The sequence below is a fragment of the Talpa europaea genome (assembly GCF_964194135.1).
Source record: "Talpa europaea genome assembly, chromosome: 7".
NCBI classification, from domain to species: domain Eukaryota; kingdom Metazoa; phylum Chordata; class Mammalia; order Eulipotyphla; family Talpidae; genus Talpa; species Talpa europaea.
The window spans coordinates 125,420,491-125,440,076 of record NC_140074.1 but is presented as its reverse complement, the minus strand read 5'-3'; the positions used below and the strand labels follow the sequence as shown (position 1 = coordinate 125,440,076).

The 19,586-nt window shown below is 43.4% G+C and overlaps 1 protein-coding gene across 1 annotated transcript in view; it reads left to right on the top strand.

Moving 5' to 3' along the window:
- Positions 1 to 3,876: 3,876 nt before the first annotated feature.
- TEX2 (testis expressed 2) overlaps positions 3,877 to 19,586 on the top strand; it is a gene marked incomplete at its 3' end in the record, with an annotated part of 50,264 nt that continues 34,554 nt past the window's right edge. Inside the window, exons 1-3 of the mRNA XM_084239425.1 lie at positions 3,877 to 5,624; positions 17,055 to 17,255; positions 18,275 to 18,614. Coding sequence (XP_084095551.1) covers positions 3,987 to 5,624; positions 17,055 to 17,255; positions 18,275 to 18,614 — 2,179 coding nt within the window. The 5' untranslated portion in view covers positions 3,877 to 3,986. The remainder of the gene's footprint in view (positions 5,625 to 17,054; positions 17,256 to 18,274; positions 18,615 to 19,586) is intronic.

Sequence of the window (19,586 nt, the reverse complement as noted above, 5' to 3'; positions counted from 1 at the left end):
TGAATCTGGGCCTTCAGTCTCAGTGAGGACTTCCCTGCCCCGTTTCACCTGGTCTTGAATAGGTGCGGCCCTCCCCTCCCAAGACTCAGAGGTAGTTGAAAACCCAGGGTCTTTTGGTCTGCTGGGGGCTTTGAAAGGTGATGACCTGTTGTTGGGAAGGAAATTTCCTTTTTTGGCATTTCAGTTTTTGAGGACTGAAGATAATGTGGGACCTTGTTTTTTTTTTTTTTTAATATTTATTTATTTTATACAAGAACCGGGTACAGGCCAGATGCGCGGGAAGGTAAGAGGATTCACCAGAGACAGAGCGGGAAACAGAACAGGCAGACTGATGAAATACACTGCTGAGGGGAGCAGCACTGCTGAAGCTGCGGACAGCGTGGCGCTCAACCGCCTGCGCCACCAGGGGAGGCCCAAGATGGGACCTTTTTTTTAAGTGTGGTATATGATTGGATTTGCATAGTAGAAGACAGGATATGTCACCTTTTTATAAAACTAGATCGTCATGAGATCTTCATTGCTCAGTGCAGTTGGTCACATGCTGATGTTTGTTGAAAACCCAGCTTTTAGCTCCTGGGAGAGCTGTCCACGAAGGCACTCAGAGGGTGGGGACCAAGCCCAGGACACAGGAGGGAGCGTGTCGGTGACGTGCGTAAGGAGGCAGCTTCTGCGTTGGGGAAGGCAGCAGGACAGCATTATAAAAAGAAGAGACTTGCTCCTGCCCCTTCCTTGGACAAACTGTAATTTTCCTAGGCCTCAATTAAGTGCGCTTTCCTCTGAGCCTGGCTGTTGTGCAAGGCCGTGACTGTGGAGGTGCTGGTTCTGCTGTCCCAGGCAACCAGCCATCAGAGGACACAAAGGGGGCCTTGGAATCTGCTTGATGGTTGTCTAGAATCCAAACCATGGACCCTGTTGGTCCCGGTACACTCAGTTATCCAGCAGTTTTGGTCCCGGAAGCAGCCCTTGTGTGTCTAGTCTGATCCCTTAACTGCAGATGAGCAAACAGGGCCCTGAGATTTACTTGTTTTGAAAAAGCATCAATACTGCTCTAGGCAGGGTTGTTTAAAAAAAAATCCAGTGACATGGAGCCAGACTTTGGTCTTTGTGATTTTTGGGCATTTACTCCAAACATCTAAAGCTGCTGCCTGGCTGCTGGAGAAAGACACTGGTGATGTTAAGCCAGGTTGCCCGCCACCAGCTGGCCACCTGGCATGTAGCTCTCCATGGAGCCTAACTCAGACCCTGTTGGCTGACAGACCTTGAGATAGTCTTGTCAGAGATCAGCCAACGTCCCTTTAACCCACAAGTCAGGGAACCCAACTGATCATAAGAGGATTGGGCAACTAGGTCCCTGGTGGCCCTTCCTGGGCAGGTGCCAGCTCGTTTCCCTGAGACCTTGCCTGGCTGCTGAGGCTGCAGGCTACAAGATACACTGCTGATTTTGTCCTTTGACCCTGGATTGGACTCTGCTTTGCCTGCAGATTCCCAGGCTATCCCCTCAACTGCAGGCAGGCCTTTCCCCTCTTGCCGTGCTCTCCAGAGGACCCACTCACACTGTTCAACCCCCAACATCATGCTTTCTGTGTTTGCGCCTATGCCCCAGCTGCTTTACTGGGGGCCACTGCTGCTTGCAGAGCAGCGTGGAGTAGCAGAGCCACGCTCGCCCTGTCCGTTACTGAAACAGTTTAAATGAAACTCATTTTTTAGCCTACTGAGAATTATCAAGTACCAAACTTTCTTTTTAAATTACCTCTATAATTTTCTTTTAAAAGTACCATTATAAAACTAGGTGACAGTTAAATGAAAAACATGTGTTCTGTTCGGCATTTTTCTTTTCACTAAGCCTACAAACCTGTTGGCTTACAGATAACAGAAGGTTTGTTCCGGACCTGAGGCTGTCTCTCTGGCTAGCTGCCTTCTGGATTTAGATTGCTTTGTCTGATGGATAAGGGAGCATTCCTGTTCCCGGATCCAGCAGCCCCGGATAGCCTGCGGGTCCTGCAGAAGTGTGGGCAAAACTCTGTTTTTATGAAAAGTACTTGTGAAAGTCATTTCTCTCAAGTACGGATACTAAGAATGTATAGTTTCAGATGTGTGCTCACTGTGATGGGGCCTTTGAGCTGTAATTCTTGTCATCGTGGGGGTATTTCTTGTTTCTGGTGATCCAGGGTCACTATTTCCTGCCGTCCTCCCCCGCTTCCCTGCCCAGTTCTTCCCCCCCGCCCCCGGGTTACCTCTCATCTTGTTAGTGGAATCAGAAGTCAACACTTTGAACGTGAATATTTGATAGAAGTCTTAAATGTAGGAGTTCTTCAAACTAGAGAAACAAGCAAGCAACATAATGCTGGTTGTCTGTGGAAGGTCACGTGTATTATGTTGACTTACATAGACTCGCCTGCAGACAGAAACACCAGCCTTTTAAATTTGAAAAGGACTCTTGATCTCCTGTTTACAGACCCCAAAGGGGTCTTAGCATGTTCAGGGTCCCAGAAAGCCATTTGGAAAGGGAGATGTTCCAGAAGCTGCATTTCCTAATCCCAAGGCTGCTGCCTTTCCTCCCCAAGACAGACACACGTGTACTGATGACCTCAGACTTACCATGTGGCAGGACCCCCTACTCCCCTTCATGCCTCCGGCGCTTCTTTCTCATTATGCCCCTTCCACGATAATCTACCAGTCTGTTTAAAAGATCAAGTGGGGGACCTCCCTGGTGGCGCAAGGGGTTAAGCACAGCACTATGAAGCTGTCCTCAGCCTCTGCAGCACGAGTTTGATCCCCAGCCAGCCAGGGTGCAACCCACATGGCGCAGCAGATCTCTCCTGTCTCGCCTGCTGCTCCCCTCAGCAGTGTATTTCAGTCAGTCTGCCTGTTCTGTTCCCCACTCTCTCTCTGGTGGATCCTCACACCCCCCCCCCACATCTCTGGCCTGTGCCCCAGCTCTTGTATGCATGAATACATAAATCTTTTTAAAAAAAAAATCGAGTGGGTATTCTTCCTCCCATGCTGGCCACCTGAGGTCCACTCTTCCGGTCTGTTTTCGCTCTTTCTCGTCTCTGCAGGTAGTGGTGTGAATTTCCATCTTGCAGGGCCTGTTGTGATGCCTGGTACCCAGTGAATAGGGTGTGTGTCTTTTGTTTCGCTGCCCAGCCTATCAGGTGTCTGCCTTCTCAGCTGGCTGCTAAATAAGCTCAGGAGGACAGAAGGCAGAGCTTCCCCGTCTCACCATCCAGAGCGGGGTTCTCAGCTGGCGGTGGATGACAGCATCGGTCCTTCATGTTTCTGTCACTGACTCGTGCATTCAGTTTGAAATGTCAGCTTTATTATGAAGCCTGAGAACACGGTCAGCGCTGACTTCATGGCACCTACCACTGGGGAAAGGGAAGTCAGCGCGTCACAGCAGTGGTTTACAGAGTCCCCGTCCACACTCGGATGCTTTACTACTTATTTGCGGTGTGAGACTGTGCGTGTTGGTGGGGGATGCACGCTGGTGATTATTAGGATAGCTTGGAAAGTTGCAATGGAAGCAATGACCCTCCTGAGCTAGAAACTGTTCCAAGATCCTCAAAATCACCAGGATGTTGCCTTTTAGCCTGTTGAATTTCTGACGTGACGCTGGTAACAGCTATTGCGCAGGTGTTTCAAGCCTTGAAATACAGAACTTCTGATAGAAATGATCTAGTTGAGAGGGAGGGAGCGATAACTCAGATGCTGTGAAATAAGACAGATTGCATGGCATTTGTAACACTGGTGTGTAGTGTGCGCATAAAAGAGAATGCCTAACTGGAATTTATCCGGTGAAAATTAAACCATTAAACCTGCTTAAGTGAAAAACTGTGGCCGTTCGCCAAGTGAAAGCATTATCACCATTGAGAAGTGAGCTTCCGGGGTGCTGCTGTCTGCTCATGATGGTGTCTCCTGTGGAGACCACTTTCTGACTCTGGTTTTCTTGCTGTTTTCACAGAGCTTGAGCCCTTGTGAAGCCGGCAATGACAAGTCTGAATGGTCGCCATGCCGAGAAAACCATTGACATGCCCAGACCATCAGCCCCCAGAGTGCACGTGCAGAGGTCCGTGTCCCGAGACACGATCGCCATTCACTTCTCGGCATCCGGGGAGGAGGAGGAGGAAGAGGAGGAGGAGTTCAGAGAGTACCTCGAGGAGGGGCTGGACGACCAAAACATTGTAACGGGGCTCGAAGCCAAGGAAGACCTTTACCTTGAACCCCAGGGTGATCATGGCCCCACGGGCCCTGCCGCCCAGCCCATCCTGGCAGGCGGACTGCTGGCATCCCCTGCCATTTTGCCCGTCTCCGAGAACACTGTAAAGCTGCTGGAGTCCCCTCCGGTGGCACAAGTATTAAGTGCAGTGCCATTGACTCTGTCCCCAGGGTCGTCGTCCTTGGGGCCCATCGCCAGCTCTCCCAGCGTGTCATCTCTTTCTGAGCAGAAAACCAGTTCTTCCTCCCCCTTGTCCTCCCCTTCCAAGTCTCCTGTCCTCTCATCCAGTGCCTCATCCTCCACCCTTTCCAGCGCAAAACCCTTCATGAGCCTCGTGAAGTCCCTGTCAACCGAGGTGGAGCCAAAAGAATCCCCACACCCCCCAAGGCACAGGCACTTGATGAAGACGTTAGTCAAGTCTCTGTCCACGGACACCTCCAGGCAGGAGACAGATGCTGTGTCCTACAAGCCACCAGACTCCAAGCTGAATTTGCACCTGTTCAAGCAGTTCACCCAGCCACGAAACACAGGTGGAGATTCCAAAACTGCGCCTTCTTCCCCGCTGACTTCTCCCTCTGATACACGCTCCTTTTTTAAAGTGCCCGAAATGGAGGCTAAAATCGAAGACACTAAACGACGCCTTTCAGAAGTCATCTATGAACCTTTTCAGCTCCTCAGTAAAATTATAGGGGAAGAAAGTGGCAGCCATAGGCCCAAAGCCTTATCTTCAAGTGCTTCAGAACTCTCCAATCTGTCCAGCCTGAACGGTCACCTGGAAAGCAATAACAACTACAGCATCAAGGAAGAGGAGTGTGATTCCGAGGGGGACGACTATGGGAGTGACCCCAGCATCCCTAAAGCAGACCCCCCAAAGCCCATGGATGAGCCCACAAGAGAGGCAGAACTGAAGAGCTTCCAGGGGGCCAGCCTGAAGGACTTAGGCCTGAAGACAAGTTCCCTCGTTCTGGAGAAATGTTCTCTGTCTGCCTTAGTGAGCAAGGAAGATGAAGAGTTTTGCGAACTGTACTCCGAGGACTTCGATTTGGAAACGGAGGGGGAGAGTAAAACTGATAAACTCCCAGATACCCCACTTAAGCCAGAGGTGCTGCGGGCAGACGCAGGCGCGGCCCTTGACAGTGACGACGAGGTGGACACAGGCCCGCAGCACCCGGAGCTGCCAGTGAAGACGCTGGGCTTCTTCATCCTGTGTGTCTACGCGTACCTCATCCTCCCCCTGCCCCACTATGCGAGCGGACTCTTCCTGGGAATTGGCCTTGGATTCATGACTGCAGTTTGCATGATTTGGTTTTTTACACCACCAAGTGCTCATAAATATCACAGATTGCATAAAAACTTACAACACTGGAACTCAAGATCTCTGGATATCAAAGAACCTGAAATTCTAAAGGTAAGCGTCCCAGCCGCAGCTCACGTCCCGGCTGCTTTGAGATCTACTTAAATTTTGTAGTTAACTGATAGGTTTATTTTTGTGGGACCCTCGCCGGCGGCAGGGGAACGAACCGGCGCTGCAGAGGCTGTAGTTAACTAATAGGTTTTTGCACTCACGCTGTTTTTAGAAAGACTTGGGAATCCCTTCCTTCTCCGGACACCCGTGAGACTGATCTGGTAAACCTTATTCTAGTATAGGTTTTGCTGATTCACCAAGAAGTTTTTCTTTTCTTTAGTTTTTTTTTTTTTTTTTTTTTAAGATTTTATTTATTTATACAAGAACTGGGGTACAGGTCAGAGGCGCGGGAGGGTGAGAGGATTCACCAGAGACAGAGTGGGGAGCAGAACAGGCAGACAGACGAAAGACATTGCTGAGGGGAGCAGCGGGCGTGACAGGAGAGGTCTGCTGTGCCATGTGGGAATCTCCCTGGCCAGCTGGGAATTGAACCTGCGCCGCAGAAGCTGCGGACAGCTTCTTAGTGCGGCGCTCAACCCGCTGCGCCACGGGCAAGACCCTCACCAAGAAGTTTTTCAAGGATCTACATACATCTCAGTCTCTCTCTCTCAACTTAGCAAGAATTTACTACTTGCAGAGGATTATTATAGCTGAGTCTGTTAGGATTAAATACTCTTGGGACCCTGGAGAAGGGTTAAATACTGGAAATGCAAGAGAAGAGAAGGAGGATGAGAAGGTAAATGCTGGCCAGTGGTTGCTCTCTCCTGGCACAGGGGCATGGGCTGGAGAAAGAGACCTCACCATCCACTGTGTCAGATGCTAGGCTTGGGTATCGTGAGGGAGGCACCAGATGATCCCTGAGACTGCAGGAAGAAGATACTAGAACTTAAAACAAAAGAGAGAGAGAGAGAATATTAAAACTTTTGTATTTATTTTTGCATATTAAAATTTTCTGTTTGTGTATATTTCATAATAGTCACAATATGAAAGTACCCTTGTAGCTTATATAGTAAATCTTAGGTACCTACATCTTTGAAAAATATGTATTCAAGTCCTTTGTGCATTTTTGAATGAGATTTTTTTTTATTGTTAAATTGTAGTTCTCTGTATATCCTGGATATTAATCCCTAATCAAATATGCTAATTGCAAATATTTTCTCCCATTCTTTAGTTTGCCTTTTTACTATGTTGATAGTGTCTTTTGATGCACAAAAATGTTAAATATTCATGAAATCTAATTTGTCTATTTTTTCCTTTGTCACCTGTGCCTATTGTGTCATAGGCAAGAAATCATTGCCAAGTTCAATGTTGTGATGCTTTTGTCCTGCTTTTTGTTAGAATTTTGTTTTCGGTCTTACGTTTACATCCTTGGTTCATTTTGAGTTAAGTTTTGTATCTGGTGTTAAGTATGGGTCCAACTGCATCCTTATGCATCTGGATGTCCAATTTCCCTTTATGCGTCTGGGTGTCCAAACGTTTCCCTAGCACCATTTGTTGTTTTTTCCCCATTGGATGGTCTTGGCACCCTTGTCAAAGAATCATTTGATCCTATATGGAAGGAAGGATTTGTTTCTGGGATTCTGTTCTGTTCCAGTGGTCAATGTGTCTATCATGCCAATTGCTACAGTTTTTTTTTTTTTTTTAAATTAATGTAGCTTTGAGAGTAAGTTTTGGAAATAAGAAGTGTGAGTACATTTCTTTTTCAAGGTTGTTTTGGCTGTTTGAGGTGCCTTGAGAGTCCATATAAATTTTAGAATGTTTATTTCTGCAAAAAATGTCGTTGGGAGTTTGATATGATTGCGTTAAATCTATAGACTGTTTTCTTTTCACAAACCTTTTTCCCTTTGTAAAGCAGCAGTGGCAGCTCTCCTGCCCACCTGTGACTACACAGATGCCACCTAGTTCAGTAGTAGGGGTGAGATTTGGAGTGTCCTCTCTCTCTGCTTCTCCTGTGACACCTCTCTGTCCAGGCCTATCTGGAGAAGCCTTTGCATTATAGGAGATACATGAAAATTAGTTTTCCTGGAGGAGTTTTGAAACCTTAGTTATTGATTTTAACCTTTAGCTTTTCAAATTGAAAACTTGCTGCTTTTTTCTGTTAAATAAATAGTTTTTTTCCTCTTTTCTGTTTAAATAAGAATACTTAAAAAAACATAGAGTATGGTATTTATTGCAAAAACAAAGAAAGTAAGGGGAACGACCCTCCTGGTCCAAAATTCTGTTCTGTTTTGATTTTTAATTTCACAGATGTTTCTCACTGTTCAAAAGAAAAAAACATGGCCAATACTTAAAAAGCACAAGACAGCCATAGAAAATTTTTTTTATCATGCGAGTGGAAGGAAATAACAGTTAATGGTTTGGTATATATGCAGTTCGTTTTTGTGTGTGTGTAATCTGCATGTATGAGAAGCGCACATGCACACTCACATACTCCTTTTGTTTTGATTTAATGGCTTCATATGTTTTGCAGTCTGACCTTTCTTTCACATGGCAATATATTATGAGACTTTCTTTTTTAAGAGAAACTGGTGCTGAGTCTTGAGGGTATTATACGCTTAAACTTAGTATTAACATATGAAATGGAGCAAAATGACTCATTCTGCATGGTTGCTAGGCTTTTTTGATAGGGTGGTGCTGTGACTACCTGAATTTCATGCTTGCTAAGTAAGTTAATGCTAACTTTAGCAAGGAAAATGATACTTATATTTAACTCCAGTGCCTAATGACTATGATATTCAATTTAAACTGACTTGCACACTTCATTGTGTTGGGAAGATTTTAAATTTAATCCAGTCAGTCTTCAGTGTTGAGTTCAAGCACTACTATATGTCAAGAGTTTACTAATTAAAGAGATGCCAATGGAATGGGATTTTAATGTTCTGGCATAGTCTGGTTGCTTTGATCCTGTCATTGAAGCAGTGACGGCGTGCTACCATGCTAAGCACTTATAGTGGATTAATGTTATGTGACGGCGTGCTACCATGCTAAGCACTTACAGTGGATTAATGTTGGGTACATTATTTAATCCTCAACCCTTTTCAGTTAGGGTATGTACTCCTGAAGCTAATAGAGGCACAGAGAGGGTAAGTTCCTCGCCGAAGGTCATACAGCTAGTGAGTGGTAGACCCACATACAACTATTTTTTTTTTTTTAAGATTTATTAATTTATTTATACAAGCACTGGGTACAGTCAGAGGCACGGGTGGGTGAGAGAATTCACCAGAGACAGAGTGGCGAGCAGAGCAGGCAGACCGACAAAGTACACTGCTGAGGGGAGCAGCGGGCGGCAGGAGAGGTCTGCGCGCCATGTGGGACCCTCGCTGGCGGCCGGGGATCTAACTGGCGCTGCAGAGGCTGCGGCAGCTTCACAGTGCGGCACTCAACCCACTGTGCCACCGCCACCAGGGAGGCCCCACGACTATTTTTTTTTTTAAGGAAAGTGTTTTGCTCTCAGTGCCTGGATCAACGTAGTTACATTTTCTTTGTAGAAAGCAAATTCTTAAGTGTTGTCATGGGATGACACCTGTAATCCAAACAAATTGTCTTAGGCTGTCTGATGAGCATTCTTCCTGGTTGATGTTTGAACAGCTCTGGTTGAATATTTAGATAATTCTTTTTAAAAGAAATCCCCAGTACCTGCTTTTTAAAAAGGAATATGTAAGGGGGGTTAAGATGAAAAATAATTACTAAAAAGCCTATAGCTTATAGAGAGTTTTTTTTCCTTCCTACAAAAGTGGAAATTGTTTATAGGATTTAAAAACCGATGTTTGTTGCTTAGAAGTGGTGAGTCTGCTCTCATATCAGTGCCCATTATAGGGCTGCCCTCCTGAATTCAAAGGTAGTCAAGAATGGTGTGTGCCCAGTGGAAGAGTAGAGAAATGGGGGTGATGGTAAGTTCTAGGTTTCCATTCTGTCCCCAGATTTACATGGCCTTCAGGTGATACAGGAGATGGGCTTTGGTTTCTTTATGGTTTCTTTAGAAAACAGTTTGATATTGGGGATTAGTCGGCTATTTTGAGTTATTTTCTGTACATCTGATCCTGCTTAGGTTTTTTTTTTTTTTTATAAAGGATATGATAATGCAGAGTGAGTTTTAAAAATTCATGATACAGAAGGCTAAGAAACCTGCTGGAGGTAAAGGTCTCCAACACAGAGGCCCAGCCTGTGACAGTGACCATGCAGGTGACATGTCCTCAGAAAACTCCCTCGGTGCCCCCAGGAACCAGTTTGGCAGGCAGCTTGCTGCTCCAGGACTGTTTTAAGAGGCATGTGTTTTTAAACCTCTGAGCCGTATAAATCCTCATTGATGGGTCCAGGAGACCTTGCAGCCTAGACTGAGAGTCTGGTTTCTTTATTGGCTCCATAAACAATTCAAGGAGCATTGCAGTTTTTCATCAGTTTGACTTCGCTTGACAAGGAAAGGAAGGAGAAATGTAAAACTTTTCTGTACTTTCTCATGTTGATTTTATTATTCCATTTGCACTATAGACATTTGTATTTAAAAATGATGCTGTAACAGTGATGAGTATGTGCGATGGTGAGCCAAAAAGACCAGTTTGCAGCCCGGTTGTAGCTATTCTCAGATTGGTATGTGGTTGGTTAGCCTCACAGTATCCACAGTCTTCCCCTCTGAACCCTCAGCAGCTGTACTTTCTGGAATAGAGGCAATCAAAGCCTCTGTAAGGCCAAAGAGTTGGAAGAACACTTAGAACCCCCTCCAAAGCCTGCTTGTTCTTAGTATATGGGAATTCTTAGCCAATTCTCTCTCCAAATAGGAGAGGGGTTGCCATAGACATTTAACATGAAGAGATACAAAGTCAAGAGAAGACAAATGTTAGTAGATGCAAATGTGACTTAAAGCACAGCATTCTGGGTAAGTCAACTCAGGTGGAGTCTTGTGTGTGTGCAGAAGCTAAGGCATCATTGCTAAGTAATACCCTGTTACCTTCAGGGGGGTTTATTTGGGTGACTAGCTAGATGGCCTGAACTGGTGACCCTGGGACCCGGGGAGACTGAGTCAGAGTTAGCACAGTACGCTGGCTAGTGGTCGAGGGCGGGGGGGTGGGTATTGCTGAGCATTCTTGGGCAAAGTGAGTGCTCTTCTTTCTTACCATAGGACTTGGAGTATATTTAATTCAGTGTCTTTCCTGCATCCTAGTGTTTCCACTTGTCTGTCCATAATCAGAAGCTTCCTGAAGTTGTCAAAAGATTCTTGGGAAGTATGTTTGTGTATATAACTCACATAGTTTTAAATTATATTCTTGAGTAAGTGCTTTATCTTAGACTCATAAACCACCTGCAGAATATAACAGTAGGATGTTGGGTTCTGAAATATTGATCTCCCTTCTTGAAAGAAATGGCCTACCTAGAAGGATGACTAAAGTTATGTTTATGCCATTGCAAGACTAACAGAAATAAATTTTGGATGACCTTTTCCCCTTAGCTTGTGTCACGTGTTGATACTTAATAAGAGATCTTTTTTTAAATAATTAGTTTCCCTAAATACAGGCTTTGCTTTGATATATAAAAGAATATTTTTCTAGAAGAACATATTAATTTTGAGAAGAAATTTAACTTGTAAATTTAATCTCAGTTTCATGCACTTCTTTCTTTTAAGAAATTGGAGTGAGCACATCTTAAGGAGAAAATTACCTCATTACATGCAGCAAAAAGAGATTTGGGTTGCTTCTTGTTGGTCTCTTATTATAATCCTCAGTACAATAAGTACAAGAAATAACAAAGCTTTTCTTTCTACATTACACTTAACAGAAAATACCCTGCCTCTGAATGGGTCACTTGAGTTTTTATGAATAGGCCATTTCCTGTGCTTCTTGTTGCTGGAGTTACAGAGGAGGTGCCACAATGCAGGCACCCTGTCCTTAAGCAGTGCCCACTTTTTGAAGTTGGTTGGAGGGTCGACCTCGTGGTTATGCTTCCCGAATTCTATAGGCATAGTGGTTAAGGATGTCAGATGACTACAGAAAGTTTTTTTTTTAACTTTTATTTGTAACTTGTAGGAAATTGCAAGTATACTCAAAAATAGACTAGTAATAAGCATCCCGCTTCAACAGTTATCCAACAATTTGCTAATTTAATTTTCCACTGACCTATTAACTGATGGATTGGCTGAACTGTAATTCTTTTTTTTTTTTTTTTTAAAGATTTATTTATACAAGCACTGGGGTACAGTTGGAAGCACGGGAGGGTGAGAGAATTCACCAGAGCCAGAGTGGGGAATAGAACAGGCAGAGTGATGAAGTACACTGCTGAGGGGAGCAGCGGGCATGGCAGGAGAGGTCTGCGCGCCATGTGGGACCCTTGCCAGCAGCTGGGGATCGAACCGGCGCTGCAGAGGCTGCAGGCAGCTTCGCAGCCCAGCGCTCAACCCCTGCGCCACCAGGGGAGGCCCTGAACTGTAATTCTTGTCCACCTATATGTAACTAGTGTATAGCATCATTTCCTTGGGAAAATATATCCTGAATTCCAACTCCGTATTGCAGGACCTTCTTTGCTTTTGTTCCGGGTATCATTTATGGAGTGAGAAGAAGCAGTGGACATTGTGAGATTTCTCAAATCGTGAAAAAAAAAATCAATTCTAGATATATCTTTTCACCTCTAAAATTTATATTTAATATGTAAAGAAAGCAGTAAATCCATTGAAAACTGTTATATAGTAGCTAGCCAATAAAAAGAGATTTGCAGTACCCCCAAAGAGAAGGGGTTGCAAGCAAGATGGCCCCGGGGCATGGACATATAGGTGTGGTGGTTCTCTGGGCCTCGTTGTAAACTCTGTTTCATTCTGTTGCTTCTTTCAGTGGTCTCCAAATTGGGTGGGTGAAGACATTGGCCAAGATGAAAATATTGAAGTTTCTATTTATATATACTTTTTTCTTTTTGTCTAAGAAAATAAATACGCCTTGTTGATATTTTACATACCATGTATTAACCTTTGGTCAGCATCCTTGGAAAATATCAATAAGACTATTTGAAATACTGATTTACATGCATTAACATTAACTGCAAGCCTCACCCTAAGTATGTAAATTGTGCCTTGAGGTGTCAGCTGAAGATAGTACAGAGCTGTCAGGAAAAACAAAATTAGCAAAAAGGTGCTAATAATTTCATCTTTTGTGCTTTATTTCTGTTTTTTAATTTTTATAAAACTACATTAGGACATGTTTATAATTTATAAGTACATGTATAGATTGTGGGTATATACTTACAAAATTTGAATGTAGTATGTATAATCTAAAAAGCTTGGAGGCTACTAATTTATTTGTCTTCTGATCTACTTATCATTTGAGCACTTGTTAATGTGGCTTAATGTTTATCATGTATAATTATAAAACAGACCTTGATTACTTCAGTGGTTTTATCTGATACCATGATGTTTTTCTGTCTAATTTGAAGGTTGTCTCCCAGCTCTATTACTTACTGTCTGTCAATGCATTATAAAAAGAATTCTTTGGTACCCTGAATTAAGGATACGCCTCCCTGAAGGATAGGGAAAGCTGAGATCTAGGCCATTTTCCAGGCAAAGCTTGTGGCTTTAGCCTGTCTCCACTGCTTCTAGAGGCACAACTGTGAAGGTGACCTTGAAAAGCAGGCTGCTGGAGAATGTGGATGGTATTGATGATGGCATTTCTCTCCCCTAATGGACTTTTAAAAATACTCTTAATGGGGTCTTTGAGCATTATTTGTTTTGATTGTTGACTGTTAGCATGAAGCTCTCCTTCAAAATATGAATTATGTGTCTATAGGTCTGCTTTATTTTCATGGGTAAAATTAAATTTGTATCTCAAGTTCCAGAAAGCTCAATACTCTGTTTCTGCCTTATTCTGAAGTTTTGTCATCTATGGTGTTTTAACTGGTGACTCCAGTTCTGAACCATTAATACATCAAAAAGGCTTATCCCCGGCAAAGAGAATATCCTGCCAATGGTATAGTTTTGGGGACAAAAGAAAAGTAATCACATATTTGTTTGCTTCAAAGATGGTTTTCAACAGCAGGGGCCTCAGGTCCTAACTCTGTTCTTATGTTTAGAATTTGCTCCTTCCTGATGACTGGGTGAAGGGTTGATGAAGAGGACCTGACAGGCAGGGTCAGAGGCCAGCAGTCTCGTGCTAGTCGGGTGTCAGCCCAGCACTGCACACTGAAGGTAGAGAATACACATCACGTCATGAGGCAGGGGACTGGTACTTTTCTCTGGTCATCTTGGCATCAAAGCTGACCAAGAGGGCATTGGCCTTGACCCCCTGATTGGCACTGTATCTGAAAGAGAGCACAATAGTAGTCCTTCCAGACTTTATTATTTTGCAAAAGGTTAATTATAGCTTTTAATCTCTCAAAGTATTAAATGTGTCCCTTTATAGATTGTGGTTTATACTTTCAGCCAGACATAGCATCTAAATCCAGTGGAGAATTGAAGAGAACCCCCTGACCTTTTACAGACAGGATCACAGGACTAGTCTGTGGGCCAGACAGCTGCAGCCCAACTGACTGTGGTCATTGTCCCCCAGCAGCGTGCACTGTTCCCATTTAACAATTCCAGCTTCAGAAAGAAGCAAGGCTTGTCTTCATTGCTTTCGTGTGGGTTGAGGGCATCTCTGAATGTTTCAGTTAAACTGTTAGAAATGGGAGTGAGCTGCTAACTGCGCTCTCTCTTTGGACACACTCCCATGTCACAAAGTGAAGTTGGAAAAAATACCCTCCTTGGTAAGAAATTCAGGGTTAAGAAGTGTGAAACAACTGAGCAGTGGACAGTTTGCTGGACACTGTAGGGACTAACTCCCCAGATTTGATGTTTGACTGTATATCAGACAGGCTGATACCGGGCCTGTGGGGTCTGGTCTTCCACTAATAATCAAAGGACTAGGCTAACGGCTTAATGTACACTTCTTCATAATTTGAGTGTTTTGAATGTCCTTGCAGAACTACAAGAATTTAAACAATTTTAACCTTTCACTTTTCTTCTTATTCCTGTGTTAAATCTTGCTCATAAGGTTTTTTAAAGGGCTTGACTTTCTGAAGTAGAATGTTTCATCTGGAGAGTACTTAGATTATCTTCTTTCATTATGTGAAGCACCTAGTAAAAGACAGCATAGATCTGCAAGGATTCACCAGAGACAGAGTGGGGAGCAGAACAGGTAGACTGACAAATCCACTGCTGAGGGGAGCAGCGGGCGAGTCAGGAGAGGTCTGCTGTACCATGTGGGTTTCTCCCTGGCCGGGGATCGAACTCGTGCTGCAGTGGCTGTGGACAGCATCATAGGCTGCATCTTAACCCCTTGCACCACCAGGGAGGCCCTATTTTCCCCTTTTTTAATGTGGCTATAAGACAGTTTTAAATTACTTATCATGACACACATTTATGACTCACGTTACAATAGTTCCATTGATGGTGCTTCCCTGGACGATCCCTGATGTAGGAAAAACAAAATGAAAATAATTGGAAAGAAACAACATTTTATTCCTAAATTTCTCTTCTTCATCAAGTAGATAACCTGTTCAGTCTCAAGAGTTCTGCAAGAGAAAAGTCTCTACAGCCCACATTACTCTCTTTCTCAGACACTGTCCTATTATTTGGAATAACTTCATAATTCAGGGCTGCCTTTTTTTCTTTGGCCTTTCTAAATCTGGATTATAACTGTAATGCTGGGAATTTTGTCTAAAATGTTCATGCTGTTGGTTTCTTTTTTGTCTATAATAATCTTGCATAGGTGGAAATGAATGAAAAATCTTTTATACAGAGATATTATTGCAGAAATGTCATGTCAAATTATTATTACCATAATTCAAAACCGTCATTAAATAAAGGTTGAACATCTCAGCCTAGATATTATGATGGACCCACAGAGCTTTCACATATGCTCTGTGTCTTCATGTGGCCTCTGCGCTAGGCAGAGGGACACAGAATTTCAGCTGAAAAAGAGCAACTCAACTGGGGATTGTCTGACCAAATGATTCATAAATGACATTGATAGCGATTTGCTAATTTTTTTTAAAGATTTATTTTATTTATGCATACAAGAGCTGGGGTACAGGCCCGAGGTGCAGAGGGGTGAGATGATTCACCAGAGACAGAGTGGGGAACAGAATAGGCAGACTGACTGAAATACATTGCTGAGGGGAGTAGCGGGCGAGACAGGAGAGGTCTGCTGCGCCATGTGGGTGAGCTCCCTGGCTGGGGATCGAATTCGTGCAGCAATGGCTGCGGATGGTTTCATAGTGCTGAGACTTAACCCCTTGCACCTGCAATTTGCTATTTTAATCTAATAGTCACTCAGGCCCTCTTCCCTTCCTCCATGGCTTCTTGGTTTCAATACCTCTGTCAGTAAATACATCCTGGCCTTGAGATAATTCCAGAGCAGCTCAGAAAAATCAGGTCTGCTTCAAGCTCATAGTCACCTAGTTGCCTTTAGAACGTGATGTAGTAAAGTAAGCCCAATATATACAAGAAAGTGTATTTTGCAACCAAATCGGGAAAAAAGAAAACTGTGGGTTATATATCAGGAGATATTTAATGAAGATGTTTGTGTCTAAAAAGACAATTAAATACATTTACAGCAAACTATTCAACAGCAGAATGCATTTTTTATTGTGTCCTTGGAACATTCACCATTTTATATTTATAAAATGCAGGAAATGGGAAGATATCAACTAAAATTCCTAGAAACTTCTTTTAAAGAAATCTGAGCCATCCCTATCATCTGAAAAAGGACAACGGGGGCAGGAAGTGTATTCAGTGATGAGTATCGATTACAGCTATAAGCTCAGCTTTAGCACAGTTTTATGGTGTAGGCTTTGTGTGTTGTCCATATATTTCAATGTTTGTTCATTATAAAATCAATGTATAGATACATTTGTGTTGATTTGGGCATAGGGAACCTAGAACACAATTTGTTTTAAGTTACTGTATCTCTTTGAATTTTGACATGTTGTTGGTCATTTCTACAGTTTATTTAAAAATTTATTTAAAAGTTTATTCTCAAAATCCAGTTTGGGGGCCTCCCCGGTGGCGCAGTGGTTGAGCGCTGGGTTGCGAAGCTGCCCACAGCCTCTGCAGCGCCAGTTCGATCCCCGGCTGCTCCCCGGCCACCGGAGGAGGGTCCCACATGGCGCGCAGACCTCTCCTGCCGCCCGCTGCTCCCCTCAGCAGTTTACTTCTGTCCTTCTGCCTGCTCTGCTCCCCGCTCTGGCTCGGGTGAATTCTCTAGCCCTCCCGCGCTTCTGACTGTACCCAGTGATTGAATGAATGAATGAATAAACAAACAAACAAACAAACAAATAAATAAATTTTAAAGATAAATAAATCTTTAAAAAAAAAAATCCAATTTGGTTTCAGTGTCCAGAATACCACAGGGGTCATCATTTTCATTCTGAATCAGATTTGTGTTTATTCTAATTTTACTAACGGGAGTTTTTCTCCATCAGGGATGGATGAATGAGATTTACAATTATGATCCAGAAACTTACCATGCCACCTTGACACATTCAGTCTTTGTTCGACTTGAGGGTGGAACCTTAAGACTTTCAAAGCCCAATAAAAACATATCCAGGAGGGCAAGCTACAATGAAACAAAGCCAGAGGTCACCTACATCAGCCAGAAAATCTACGACCTCTCAGACAGCAAGGTGAGCACCACTAACTTTAGAAACTTAGATGAATGAAAAGCCTTTGGAATTTGGGCTGCTTTACTGATTTTTCCCCCTAAAAATGTTGTGTTTGTGTGTGTGTTTTAATATTAGTATAAATTAGACCAGTAACCTCTCAAGTGTAAATGTACTTATGACTCGCCTGAGCACCTTTTTTTTTTTTTTTTCCTCTGAGCACCTTTTTGAAGGCTGGTTCTAGTTCAGCAATTTTGAGTGGGCCTGAGGGTCTGCATTTTTATGAGCTTTCAGTTGATTACCTGTGCCACTGGTCCATGGACCACACTTTGAGAAGCAGAGGAGTCACATACTCTTCTGACTTTGAGAGTTAATTTTTTCAGCCAAACACAAAGCCATGTGTGGAGGTGCTAGAGTAATAATTAAAGAAGCCTCAGTCAATGTGAAAATTATGGATATGTGACATAACTACATTTGAAAAGATTATTAAATGCTTATGTCTTTGAGAGATGTAAATTATTATGCCCCAAAGCTGTAGGTTCTCTGTTCTTCTTATAACATGTGAGTAATCTTTTAAGTTTCCTGAGGATTTACAGAAGTATTTAAAACATTTTTGTATACATTTATTCCAACTTGAGGTTGATAAATTTGATCATCCCATCTGGATATAGTTTGATAAGTTCACTTTTCCGCCTAGTTTAAGTTTCTTCCAGGGTCATTAAACTGAATTGGTATCCAAACTTAGTTTACTTGACCAGTATTACTTAGATAATCCATTAAACAAGTAATGTGCTACTTTTACCTCACAATTACAGATATTTGTAACTCTTGAAATATTCTTTAAAAATCTATTTTCTTTGAAAACAAGTCCTGTGGGAAAATTATTTCAGTTTTTATGTGGGCAGGTGGTAATTATTTCACATTCATTATGTTAGAAATACTCTAAAGTTTGCATTTGTGCTGTGCATAATATTAATGCACAATGTAGACAATTCTTTATTTAGTATAAATAAAGATAAATGATCATTGCCCTTTTTCTGTAGATTTATCTGGTACCTAAAAGTTTGGCTCGAAAACGAATCTGGAATAAAAAATACCCGATTTGTATTGAACTTGGTCGACAAGATGATTTTATGTCTAAGGCCCAGACTGATAAGGAGCCTTGTGAAGAGAAACCACCAGCTGAGAGAGAGCTGGGAGGTGAGGACCCGAAGAAGCCATCCCATCCTCAGGAGGGAGCAAGATCTGGCCCCCGAGATCAGATACTGTATCTCTTTGGGAGAACTGGTCGAGAAAAAGAAGAGTGGTTTAGGAGATTTATTCTGGCATCTAAGCTGAAGTCAGAAATCAAGAAGCCACCTGGTGTCTCTGGAAGTAAACCAGGTAATGACATTTGTGCTGAATGCTTGTGTGTCTTTAAAGGACCTGGAGCAGAACTGAGAGGGAGTCCCAGGTAGGAAGAAAGGAAGCCCACCTTGATTGATGACTGTGTCTGTTCGTAAGGGAGGTTTTCACAAATCGTTTGCTTTTTAGGCTGATGGCTGCAGTCCTTACCTAGTGGTAAAAGTCAGAGATGTAGCTGGGGTCAGGCGAGCTGCATCCTTACAGCTCTGATGTCCTTTCATTATGCCTTAGTCTGGGTTATTAGTAAGGCTAGAATTGGGGTACTTATGATGAGTCTAAGCCAAGAAAAGTGTGATTAAACTAGTAGCAGAAGTAAATTGGTAAAGACTGTGCCATTTGAAACCCTCGCTGACCCACTGCCTGCCTGGGTGGCTTTGTCAGCTGTTATGGTGTGACAGCTCCATTCTGTCAATACCAAGAGGAGAGGAGTCCTCCTGCTCGACCAGCTGGCCCTGTCCCCCTCTCAGGGATGCTGTCACGAAAGCCGGAGGTTTCACCAGAATCCGCATCGTGCTTCTTAATCTTGACTGTTGGGGGTACCTTGTTAAAATGCAGGTTCTGACTTCAGAAGTCTGCAGGAAGCTGGGGTGCTGCATCTTTGACAGACAGTGCCCGCCCCGCAGTTGAAAAGGGCTCTCTAGGACACTGTTAGAATTCTAGCATCATCTCTGCACAGCAGGGTCTTGATGTGCTATAGGGCCATCATCCACGAGATCCCTAGAGTGTGACAGAGCTTGTAGTTTCTCATCCCCTGGGGAAGTGTGACAATAGCCTTGAAGAGGCTGTTCTTTGGCCAGGAGGCCCCGGCCAGGACCCAGGGTGGTTTCCTTTCTTCCCCTAGGATGACGGGGGGTGGGGGGAGGCACGGGTCTCTCTGGGTTCAGTTTGAAGTGTTAGTGCCTTGCTACCCTATTTATTTTCATCCTTGTTTTTAAATACCTATTAACTAAA